Genomic DNA, 12324 nt, shown 5'->3' on the forward strand with positions numbered 1-12324 from the left:
CCAGGTCTTGAGGAGTCTTCTGAAGGTGAGTAGATCCTGGGTCTGCCGTAGGTGAGTCGGGAGGCTGTTCCAGGTTTTGGCGGCGAGGTAGGAGAAGGATCTGCCGCCGGAGGTATTTCGTTGGAGGCGGGGGACAGTGGCGAGGGCGAGGCTTCCGGAGTGGAGTTGGCGGGTGGGGGTGTGGAAGCTGAGTCTGCAGTTCAGGTAAGCTGGTCCGGCGTTGTGGAGGGCTTTGTGTGCGTGGGTGAGGAGCTTGAAGGTGATCCTCTTGTCGACCGGGAGCCAGTGTAGGTCTCTCAGGTGGGGGGTGATGTGGCTGCGGCGGGGCACGTTGAGGTTCAGTCGGGCTGAGGCGCTTTGAATGCGTCAAGCCTAGCTCAACAAGCTGTGGACCTCTGTAAAGTATTGTATTTTGTAGTACACAGCTGATAGAAGAATGAGGCTTGACCCAGTTGTAATCCAAATAAAGGGAATTTAATCTTCTAATCCAATAAATAGCATTTCATGGGAGTGCTACCGTTCTCCTGAAGACTCATCTGCTATCTGACCAAACGTCTGCACTTGAGCCAACAGGAGAAATGCACACCACGAGAGATGCATCTTCAAACATAAACATGTTTGAAGATACACTCTCTACAACAGTACTTACACGACGAACCTTGGTTCGAGACCAAGTTCCAAATGACATAATAATGGAAATAGAAGTAGTACTACAATAACTAACATGTAAGCTAAGCACATTACAACCTCGCACACAGGGGACATCAAGGCATGGTAAAAACAAAGAGTCGGCTGAGGGCCGAGGTGTGGTTCCCGGGGATGGATCCACTGGTTGAACAGTTAGTCAGAACGTGCTCATGATGCCAGGCATCAGATCAACCAGATCGCCCTCACCCCGTCATCACTGAAGAAAATTCCCAACGGCCATGGGAGTGCTTGAGTGCTGACTTCGGGCACCTCCCTGATGGACGCTATGCCCTGGTGATCATCGATAACTACACGAAGTACCCCGAAGTCGAGATTGCAGGAAGTCAGACAGCCATGGAAGTGATCACAAAACTCGAGAAAACCATTGCAACCCATGGAATATTCGAACTAGTGAAGACAGACAATGGCCCACCCTTCCAGGGGCAAGAATTTGCAGACTACCTCAAAAGCCTGGGGAAGTAAACACCGGAAAGTGACCCTGCGCTGACCCCAAGCAAATGGGGAAGTAGAGAGGTTCATGCGCACTCTCAAAAAGGTAATGCGCATTGCACATGCAGATGGATCAACCCTTTCGCGAGCCATATACAGTTTCCTGAGCGAATAGCGTTTGACACCCCATCTCACGACCGAGGCAGCTCCGGGGCCGGCAAGCATGGGCCGAGTAGTGCGTGACACCATCCCGCATCACCCAAGCTGGACCCTGTCTCAGATTGACGCCGACAAGGTTCTAGCCAACAGGACCAGCTGCAATGATCAAGCCAGCGCCGACCAACGAGCCAGAATTTCGACTATTCAAGTAAAGGACAGAGTCTATGCCAAGGAAAGGTACCCCGGGAGCAAGTTCCGGCTTCCATTTGAACATCAGCCCTGGACAGTTATCCGCTGAACCGGCACCATGATAACAGCCAGAAGAGGAACGGAGGAAATCACACGCAACATATCTTTCTTCAAAAAGATCCACGCCAGAACTCCAGACCAGCCACCATCGGACAACCTGGATGCCAGACCACGTCAAAAGCCACAGGAGGAAAGACCAGATGGTGACCAAGGGATAATCCCTGCAGAAAATCTGGACATGTCTGACCATGGCGCCCCTTTGATGCTGGGGACGCCAGACAGAGCTTTGCCAAGTTTCCCAGCACGATCTCCAGAGGGAGGGGTCTTGCAAGAAATGATCCCAGGCTGCCATCCTCACGGGGAGAACACTCCAGATATGGCCTGCGAAGCAATCCGGCTTCATCCTCCCACCTGGCAGGGTTCATGGTGTGATGAACCAAATACTTCCAAAGGACTGGAACTTCATAGTAGCCCGTAACAGACCTATGTATTCAGTATTTTGTTTGTTGTTTAATAAAGGTTGGAAGGAATGTAGTGTCCTCCGGCCGGGAAGTGTTGCACTCTACCCGCGCTCGGAGGACCCACGCTAGCGCTGGTGCGTGTCGTCACGGCCTGGCTATATAATAAAGGGGCGTGGCCCGGCTCAGGCAGTCGGGACCACGCGGTTAATAACTGAAGCTGTGTACTGTGATTCCACAGCGCTAGATAATTACATGAGCACGGCCCCCCATCACAGCCTCTTCTTTCCCCTTTCTCTACCCCACTCTCTTTCATGCTCTCTTCCCTCTCCATAATTTCTAGTGGATGCTTTTCTTCGCTCTTCTCTAAATAGCGATTTAAATCTTTAATTTGTTCTCTCTTCTTTCACCCGCGTGCTTTCCATCAATCCTCCCCACGGAATTTGAAACTCGCGGTTCTTCACTTTCAGCACCTCACTTTGCTGCCCTATCGTACGTAAGAAACCAGCACGTTGGATCTGACTCGAGCGTCGACCATTCACAGCCCTCTGTGTCACCGGTGGGCGGGGCTGAGCGTTGCTGCACTCAGGCAGCGTGCTCTCCTGCGGCCACATGTCTATGACGTACAGGCCGACTCTGTGGTTGGGTCGTTTACTTCCGGTTCACGCTACTCTCTCTTTTCCTGCTGCATCTCAGAGACATGGCGACTCGCCCAGCACCAGTCTCTGGCGCCATCGCCACCGCTGTCAGTATTCCAGCTGTCGGCACCCCCTTGCTGCCCACCACTGTCGCAATTCCTGGGTCCCTGGATAGTGCTGTGAAGCACGTGCAGATCGACGGGCTGGTGAGTGCTCGCGAGGCAGCTAGTAGTCCGCTCAGCTGCTCTCCACGCGACTTGGATAAATACACGATTGGCCACATCTTCGTCAGACACACGCGTTGCCTCTTATTCGCCAACCAGAGAACGTTTTTTAAACATCAGAGCATTCTTGAGCCTTTACCGATATTTTCAGCTGTACAGTTACTTTCCATGGAGATGTGGGCTTCCAATTCAGCTTCAGGTGGAAAAGATGCCAGAACTTAAGCAAAGTGTCTGTGAGGGCTTAAGGACTGGGGTATCTTGTTAGTTAGAAATTCTGAGATCTATCTATGTGTCATCCTCCTACAGATATGTATGTCTGTTTTTAAGATGATGATTAGCTGTTCCATGTACGTTTTGAAGAGAGTCTGTAAAAGAATGTTACCTTGAGGTACTCTTTAGATGATGGTTCGTCTTGACTTGTTGACATCAGTTGATCATATGGTAGGAAAACCAGTTGAGGACTAAGCTGTTCATCTCTGTTCTTTTCCTGAGTGTTTAGTAGGATTTTGTGGTTGGCTAAATCAAAAGCCGTGGGTAGATCCAGTAGTACCGCCTCTCTTTCTGGGCTATATCTGGTCTGAAATCTGATTACCTAGCAGATTGACGCATCTCTTTGGACCATTGTGGATAGTCTTTGACGGTACCGCTTTGTGCGCTCTTGTTTATTAAAAACATCCTTAAAAATAAATAAACATCAAAACAGGTATAAAAGAATCAATCAATCAGTTGGTCTTGTACAGTGCAACTATTTACCCCTGAGGGTATCCTGGCACCGAGGTTTTGCTAGTCTCAGAAGAAAAGCCATGTCTTGAGACACTTTCTGAAATCCGTGAGTGTGGTGGACGTTCACAGGTGGAGGGATAGGTTGTTTCAGGACTTAGCAGCGAAGTAGGAGAAGGAACGACCTCCGCTGTAGGTTTTGCAGATGCATGTAACGTGTGCGAGGGACACAGAGTGCAGTTGTCTGGCGGGTTGGTGGAAGTTCCGGTGGTGGTTAATGTATGGTGGACCCTAAGTCATGGAGGGCCTGGTTGCCGTGTGTCAGTATCTCCAACTGGCATCTCTTCTGGAGGGGGAGCCAGTGGAGGTTCCTGAGGTGGGGGTGATGTGGGTCCATTTGAGGAGGTTGAGGATTAGTTTGGACTTTGATTTCTGTATGGTATGGAGTCTCTTAAGAATTTGGATGGTGGTTCTGGCGTAGAATGCGTCTCTGTAGGCAGCTGGCTGGTGATGAGGGCTTGCATGACAGTTTTCCTGCTGTCAGTGGGATTCATATGAAGATTTTCTGGAGCATACGAAGGGTGTGGAAGCAGGTGGAGGAGATTGAGTTGACCTGGCGCTTCGTGGCGAGTTGCTGTCCAGGGCTATGCCGAGGCTGCGGGCTAAGTCAGTTGGTGTGAGTCCGAATTTGGGGGGCACCATGTCTTGTTCCACAGGGCGGTGTTTTTCTTGAAGAACCACACCACTGTCTTGTCCATGCTGAGCTTCAGGCATTCAGGCAGTTTGCTCTCAGCCAGACGGCGATGTTTGTTATGGTGCTGCAGAAGTTGGTTCTGGTGGTGGCATGGTCTTCTGTGAGCGAGAGCATAGAAGAGCAAATGGAACTATAACAGTTAATGGTGATGTACAACTATATGTGGCAAAACATTTTTAAATAATTCATAAACTACTTAAAACCTATTACAGTGCACACCCTACATTTAAGATTTTTCTGACAGTGGTATTCTTACATTTTTGCTGTTTGTGTTGTAAGCACCAGATGCAAGTTAGTTACATTTAAGGGCCACTGGAATTATGCAGCACAGGAGGGACAAATTATGAGACAGTTAACTAAATTATGCACCAAGAAAAGGCAAATTATGTGGCAGGTTTTGTCGCAGTATAATTTCACTCTTTTGCTATTATAATATATGTTAATGTTGTCTTGGCAAACGTTTCCTCCTATTTGCACTAGTTTAACACCTGAATACACCAATAAGCAATTAAAAGTTGGACATTTAACATTTGCAGGTTTACTACTAAGTAACGCCAAATATGCTTTTTTTGTTTGTTTTTAGTATATTCGTCCATTTCAGGTAGAATTTTTGTTTTGTTCAAACCTGCAGAAGACGGTGGGTTATGTGGCAGGTGTGGTATTTTTCTAAGTATGCAGCATCTGCAGAATCTCATAATTCGAGAGTGTTGCAGAATATTGCTTGTGCATTGATAATTGGCAAACATTTTTTTTTATATGTTTGGTTAGTTAGTGTTGAAACATAGTAGGTTTGAGGAGACTGATATCACTTAGCTGGTTACTTTGTAGGCGGTTTGATTGGTTTTGCCGCATTGCTGAGAGTATAACTAGTGATTAATTACTGAACAATGCACACTGTCTTGATCTGTTATATGATTTTTTTTATACTTATAAGCAGATGGAGAACATTATTATGTCATGTAAAGTGAAATAAGAGCTTAGCACTATAATTTTGCAGTTTACCCAGTGTCGTCTTATGATGGCCAATGTACACAATTGCAGGGCGCTGTGAGATATCGCAGCAGGCAACAATGCAAATGTATTTGATTTTTTTTTGGTGGGAAAGGAGACATAAGGAAAGAACACTTTGTAATTAATGTGGTATAGTGCAGTTTTTGGTGACTGCCGTTTCAGAAGGTGAAAGAGGTAATTGTCAAACTGTGTAGTTAGGTTTTGAGGTGGAAACATCAGTTCATTTTAACTATGATTTTTTGGTAAATATATTCCTAAGTGGATTTCTTTCCAGTGATTGCAGTCTTTATTTTTTAAGGAGCATTATCGTATGGAGGCAGGACCTTCGGTTTCAACCTCACCATGTACATCATTTTGCCATACACAGCGAGGGTTGAAAGCTGGGCACATCTGACACCCACCTAACCATAGATCCCATCAGTTACATGCCAGTGCATCGTCGTGTTTGTGGCCTGGCTTTTGTCAAGTCCTTGTAGCCCACCACTGTTACATACTACGAGGTTCTGCACCTAACCCCATGGTTGATTGCAATTTCTGAACTTCATGGATTTGCTGCAGCTCGTGAGTTTAAAGCATGTTGCTAATTTCTGGGCACAACGTGGTGGCTGCTTGCTGATGAATTGCAAGCAATTTATTGTTTGCTAAGCAATTGATTGACTTCTTATACTTTTTCATGCCTTTCTGATCATGTATATCAAGTATTAATGGGGTTACCCAAATAGCTACCCGGCCTGGGTCACAGTTACAGTACAATAAGTAAATGGTCGCAATAGCAACAGTTTCAAAAGAAAAGAGACATCCGCATTCACGTAGCCCAAGTTTACATGAACTGCAAAAATGCAATTTGTCAGTGATTGGCAATTAATGCAAATATTATTCAAAGCATTGATCATATAAGGCAACACAGTTGCTCATACATCTAAGGATGTAATTGTATTTACAGTGCTCTTGGTGTAGGAAGAGGGAGGTAAGTGGGTTTGGGGTTCAAGTGAATGAGTGAAGGTGGTGGACAGGGAAGAGGTAGCGTAACATATATACATAAATTATACATGGTATTTTCTATTGTGTGCATTTGTATTTATATTTGAATAAGGCTTGTGACATTCCAGCTTGGGCTCACGTGGTGGAATACCGTGAAGCTCCTGTGTTCCTTTATGTGGCGTTTAATTCGTAGCAATATTCATCGACTCTGTGTTGAAGAAGGGAAAGAAGGGGTGGATTGAGTGTTATCCACCATAGGTTCCTCTAGGGAAACAGATTATTCTCTAACAGACCTATGTGATTAACTTGGTGTTGTTCAGGCTAACCAAAACTGAAAACCTCTAGTCGTGCTAGCACCTCCAATTAGTACAAATCCATTAGTGGTATGTCGGTCACCTCCTTTATAGCCCAGTTTTACTGGTGTTTTTTGTACTTAAAAACAGGGTGTGGATATAACGGACTGGAGTGCACAGTGCTCATGCCATAGGTAATACTTTTAAAATCTTTGTCGGCTCGTAATTACTTTTATAGCCAGCGTTTAAGTTCCCAGTAACTGTTTTTTGTGTCTGAGTCCGTAGCGTTTCTCTCTTCAGGAAGGCGCCTCCCGGTCCGCGATTTCGTCAGGGTTTCACCTCTCAGTCCGTAGTGTCTTTCTCCGGGGCGTTTCTCTCTTCTAAATTTCACCATTCAATCCTTTAGCTCAGTTGGGTCCGAACTACTTTTTCCCCGTTTCTGCACGCTTCCCCGGCTGTAACCAGAAATATTTGTCTTTATTTGTTGATTACTGACTTCCTGTGGCTTCATTGTCATAGTGATGTCTTGTGGCGTTCACTGCCACTAATGGGCTTTTTTTGTGTCTTTTGGATGTACTGGAGCTCTTTATGGCTGGGCTCTAAATGAATTTCTCGTTTGACGAAACTGCAGCTTGATCAGAAGACGCCTATGCGAGTCTTTACTCTTATGCATCAAACTGTCTGTGTGTATTGGAACCGACATAGGAAGTCCTCAACATCGATGCTTGCTCGAACAAGGTACTTTGTCGTCGGGCCATGCATGGTTTCTGTAGCCGGCCTGCCCTCCATCCCTGTCAGCCTGAACTTGTGAATTTACCTTGATCTAGCGGGAACTCATGGAACCTTTTAGCCTTATGGAATTCTAAGCACTGTTTTGGGATTTAATCTTCAAAATTCATATCTCGACTTCTACTGATTGTATTTTTAAAAAAAAATTTTAGTCTGGGTTTACTTCGATAAATAGTCTCTATTTTTCTAAACTAGTGTGGAGTCTTTTTATAGTGTTTTCACTGAGCTACCTTCAATCAATCAATTATAGCATCTGTAGAGCGCACTACATACCCGTGAGGGTCTCATGCACTGGGAGAAGCTGCTACTGCTCGAAGAGCCAGGTCTTGAGAAGTCCCCTGCACGTGAGAAGGTCTTCGGTCTGTCATAGGTGGTTGGGGAGGGTGTTCCATGTCTTGGCTGCGAGGTGGGAGAAAGATCTGTCGCCAGTGGTCACTCTTTGGATGCGGGGGGCGGTGGTGCTGTTTGTGGAACGGAGCTGGCGGGTGGGGGAGTAGAGGCTGAGTCGGCTGTTGAGGTATGCTGGTCCGGTTTTGTGAAGTGCCTTGTGTGCGTGGATGAGGAGTTTGAAGGTTATCCTCTTGTTGACAGGGAGCCAGTGCAGGTCTTTCAGGTGGTGTGTGATGTGGCTGCGGCAAGGGATGTCGAGGATCAGGCGTGCGGAGGCATTCTGGATGCTTTGGAGCCGTTTCAGGAGTTTTGCCGGGGCTCCTGCGTAGAGTGCGTTTTCCGTAGTCCAGTCGACTGCTGATGAGGACCTGGGTGACACTTTCTCGTCTCGGCGGGGATCTACTTTAAGATCCTGCAAAGCATATGGAGGGTGTTGAAGAAGGACGAGGAGACGGCGTTGACCTGCTTCGTCATGGAGAGGGTAGGGTCGAGGATGAACCCTAGGTTGCGTGCGTGGTCTGTGGGTGTTGGGGGTGCTCCTAGTGCAGTTGGCCACCAGGAGTCGTCCCAGGCCGAAGGGGTGGATCAGAGGATGAGGACCTCCGTCTTGTCCGAGTTCAGGATCAGTCTGCTGTTCCTCATCCAGTCGGCGACGGCCTTCATTCCTTCGTGGAGGTTAGTTTTGGCGGTGTGGAGGTCCTTGGTGAGGGAGAGGATCGGCTGGGTGTCGTCGGCGTAGGAGATGATATTGAGGTCGGGCGACGTGGGAGAGCGGTGCCATGTAGGCGTTGGGCTGATGGATGAGCCTTGGGGTATGCCGCAGATGATCCCGGTGCTTTGGAGCGGAAGGGGGGAGGCGGACGCTCTGGGTTCTACGTGTACGTAGTGTGCGGTGGCAGACTGTGTCGAAGGCGGCTGACAGGTCCAGGAGGATGAGGGCTGCGGTTTCTCCATTGTCTAGCAGGGTCCTGATGTCATCGGTGGTGGCGAGGAGGGCGGTTTCGGTGCTGTGGTTGCTGTGGAACCCTGACTGGGACGGGTCCAGGATGCTGTTCTCCTCGAGGAAGCTGGTCAGTTGTTTGTTGACGGCCTTTTCGATGAGCTTCTCCGGGAACGGGAGCAGGGAGATGGGCCGGAAATTCTTGAGGTCCTTGGGGTCTGCCTTTGGTTTCTTGAGTAAGGCGTTGATCTCTGCGTGCTTCCAGCTCTCAGGGAAGGTTGCTTTTTTTTGTCCTCATTTGCCACCAATCCCCCTTCAAGTCACACCCTAAATGCCTGAACTCACCCCCAGAGAACTGGGGGGCATAGGTTGATTGAAGAAAGGGGGACCCACCTACTAGTACCAGAACATCTTTGGGATCAATGAAGTAACCACTGGGATGACTCTTCTGCCAAACTCTAAGAGCTAGATGACTTCCACCGGATAATCTTGCCATAAAATCTGGCAGTCTCCAACTTAGCCCAAAGAGTGTTAATGGCTTAATCAGAGGACTCTAGGGGGAAGGGAAAAAAATGTTATTGCAGCAACCCCATCGAGCTTGCAAAAGATTCCAAAATTCTCTCTTCTTCTTGCTGCCTGATCTGGCAAGATCCATTTTGGAAACCGCCAAGACTGAGGAGTGCCAGTCCATAAAGGTGGGAGGAGATGATTCTGTCCATTTCATTCAAATTTGCCTCCTGGCTAGTAGGATAGCATAGAAGAGCAGAACTTCCGCGGGGCAGCTAACATTTTCTGCAGAGCCAAATATGATTAAGTGTAAATCTATGTTGATGGGGCATTCCAAAGTGTTTGTTAAAAATTCACCCACACTTCACCAGAAGGCAACCAGGGATGGACACTCCTTAAACATGTGGATATCAGTGGCAGCAACCTGACAACATTTTTTTCAAACCACTGGTGGCCCTTTAGTCTTTTTTGACAGTTTATGGGGAGTGAAGTAGGCCTTGTGGATGGTGAACAGGTGGTTTCTTTTGAACCAAGCGGTTTTGACATCTTTGTGTAAGGTCTCACAAGATTCCATCCATAGTTAAACACAGTTCTGTGCCGGTAAAGGACACCCCCCCCCACAGTTCCTCGGCCAGGCTAAATTCACCATCTACCTCCTCTAACAAAGCTCGGTACCAGAAAGAAACTTCCTTCCTCCCTGGGGGTTTTGTTACGAGCTGGCGTTCTAAAAAACTACTGCCACCCAATGCGTTCTTACAGTTTAGTTGGGAGTAAGATTGAACCCAGCTTGCCAGTTTGAAATATTTAAATCTGGAAAGGCCTGCTCCCACTCTATGTACAAGGTTTTCCCAAGAAACAAAGATGCCTCCAGGGAGCAAGTCTCCCGAAACCTTCAAACCAGCCTCTCTCAAAGGTTTTGCCAGCACGTCCTTTAAACACCCTGGGACCCCAGGAGAATCCCACAGGGGAGCCAAGCTGGAGAAGTACCCCAGGGACACAGAGCCTCTCAATTTAGCCACCCCGTGGCGAACCTTCAGCGTAACTTTAAAAAAAAATTCGGCTCCCCAAATTTAAACAAAAAACCCTCTTCTGATAATTTAGCACCCCTTAGTATAGCCAGAAACATCCCTCCGGCACATGTATTCACGGGCATTCTCAATAGCATGCAGAAATTTGATAGTTGGAAGGCCCAGGCATACAACTGAAGATCTGGTAAAGCTAGGCCACCCTTTTCTCTCCTCCGCCTCAACTTCTTCCAAACAATCCTAGGTAACTTGGATGCCCAGACAAATGAATTAATTTCCCTCTGCAGCTTATCAATCATAGATTTTTTTTAAAAATACAGAGGAATACAATTAAAGAGAAAAGTAATCTTTGGAAGTATTGATATCTTAATCAGATTTATTCTACCCAAAATGGAGAGAGGTAGCAGGGCCCAAGATCTCATTAGTCTCTGACAATCTCTTGCCACTATAGTCATGTTGGTATTGGCAATCTTATTGATGTCTTGGACCACGTGAACTCCCAAGTATCTTAGGCTGGGACTGAGCTGGCCCCGATGCCGGGTCTCTACAAGATTCCAAGTCATAATCACCGTCTTCGAAGCATTTATCTCATATCCTGAGACAGATTCGAACTAATGGACTAGACTAATGACCCCTGGGGAAGCTGACTGTAGGTTGGCGGATTAGACCAGAATATCATTGGCGTACAGGGCTACCTTCCTCTCCCACTCTCCATACTTAAAGGGCTTCCTAAGCCGTTGAGCACATGGCTCGATGTAAAGATTGAAAAGAAGAGGGCAGAGTGGGCAGCCCTGCATTGTCCCTCTTGTGATCTTAAAAGGGTCCGTGATATTCCCGTTAACCAAAAGTTTAGCCGTTGGATTTTGATAAATCAGCTGGACCATTTGACAAAATTTCTCTCCCACGTTGAACTTCCTCAAGACCTCTGACAGGTAGATCCAATTCACTCTGTGGTGTCTAAAGTCATGGCTGCCAGTGGTAGAGAGTATGTGGAAGCAAGATCAATAGCTCCAATAAAGTCATAGGTGAGATCCGAAAGCTGCCGGTTCCTAACGAAACCCTTTTGATCTAAATGAAGGACGTCCCCCGCCATAAGGCCTAATCTTGCTGCTAAAATTGAAGAAAAATGTTATAGTCTACGTTTAATAATGATATAGGTCTATATGACCCGCAGCTCGATGGGGATTTCCCTGGTTTCAGAATCCAGGATTATTAAAGCATCATTCCATGGCGCAGGGAGCCCGAGACCGGCCTCCAGCAGATGGTTGAAGAGCAGAGTGAGAGTGGGAATGATTTTATCACCCAACAGCTTATAGATCTCCCCTGGGAGACCGTCTGGACCCGCTGCTTTCCCATTCTTGCAGTGTTGAATGGCTTCTCTGACCTCAATTTGAGTAAAGACCATGTCCAGTTGTTGTTGTTGTTCAGGCCCCAAAGAAGGAAGGACAATATCCCCCAACAAGCTCTGAACACTTCGGGCATCCAGTCTTTTGTCTTCACAATAGATGTCTTTAAAATAGGTCTGAAAAGCCTGACTGATTTCCCCATCTGAGGAGAAAGTGTCATTATCATTAATGATCTCTTTAATATGATTTCTTACCCAGTCAACCTTGGATTTCCATGCAAGGAGTTTGCCTGCACCTTCACCGTACTTGAAATGGGCAATTTTGCTGGCCTCCCATTTACGCTTTAACCTAGAGTGTAGAATGGTCTCTAACTGCCCCTTTACGCTGTCCCACTCAGCTTTCCGATCTTGCTGAATTACAAGAGGGGCTTGAAGATTTAAATATGCCTCTACTTCCTTCAGCTTCCCTTCTATAGACGATTCCTCCTCCTTGTATTTTTTATTTCTAAAACATGACCTGCTTGTAATTTGGCCACGCAAAAAAGCTTTAAGAGAATGAATGAAGTTGACCCCAAGTTTGCTTCCAAAACCATTCTGTTTCTTGTAATAGGAAGAACTTCTCCTCTTCCTACAAAAAGTAAGGAGCGGTCAAAGGACCATGTCCGAGCAGAACCTACCGATAGACCCACCAGACACAGGTAAAC

The 12324-nt window shown here is 46.9% G+C and overlaps 1 protein-coding gene across 1 annotated transcript in view; it reads left to right on the forward strand.

The window, feature by feature from the left end:
- Positions 1-2626: 2626 nt before the first annotated feature.
- The window catches only part of EIF3H (eukaryotic translation initiation factor 3 subunit H), a 386817-nt gene continuing 377119 nt past the window's right edge, over positions 2627-12324 (forward strand). Inside the window, exon 1 of the mRNA XM_078686862.1 lies at positions 2627-2847. Coding sequence (XP_078542988.1) covers positions 2704-2847 — 144 coding nt within the window. The 5' untranslated portion in view covers positions 2627-2703. The remainder of the gene's footprint in view (positions 2848-12324) is intronic.

The sequence above is a fragment of the Lissotriton helveticus genome, chromosome 4_1 (assembly GCF_964261635.1).
Source record: "Lissotriton helveticus chromosome 4_1, aLisHel1.1, whole genome shotgun sequence".
Taxonomy (NCBI): Eukaryota; Metazoa; Chordata; class Amphibia; order Caudata; family Salamandridae; genus Lissotriton; species Lissotriton helveticus.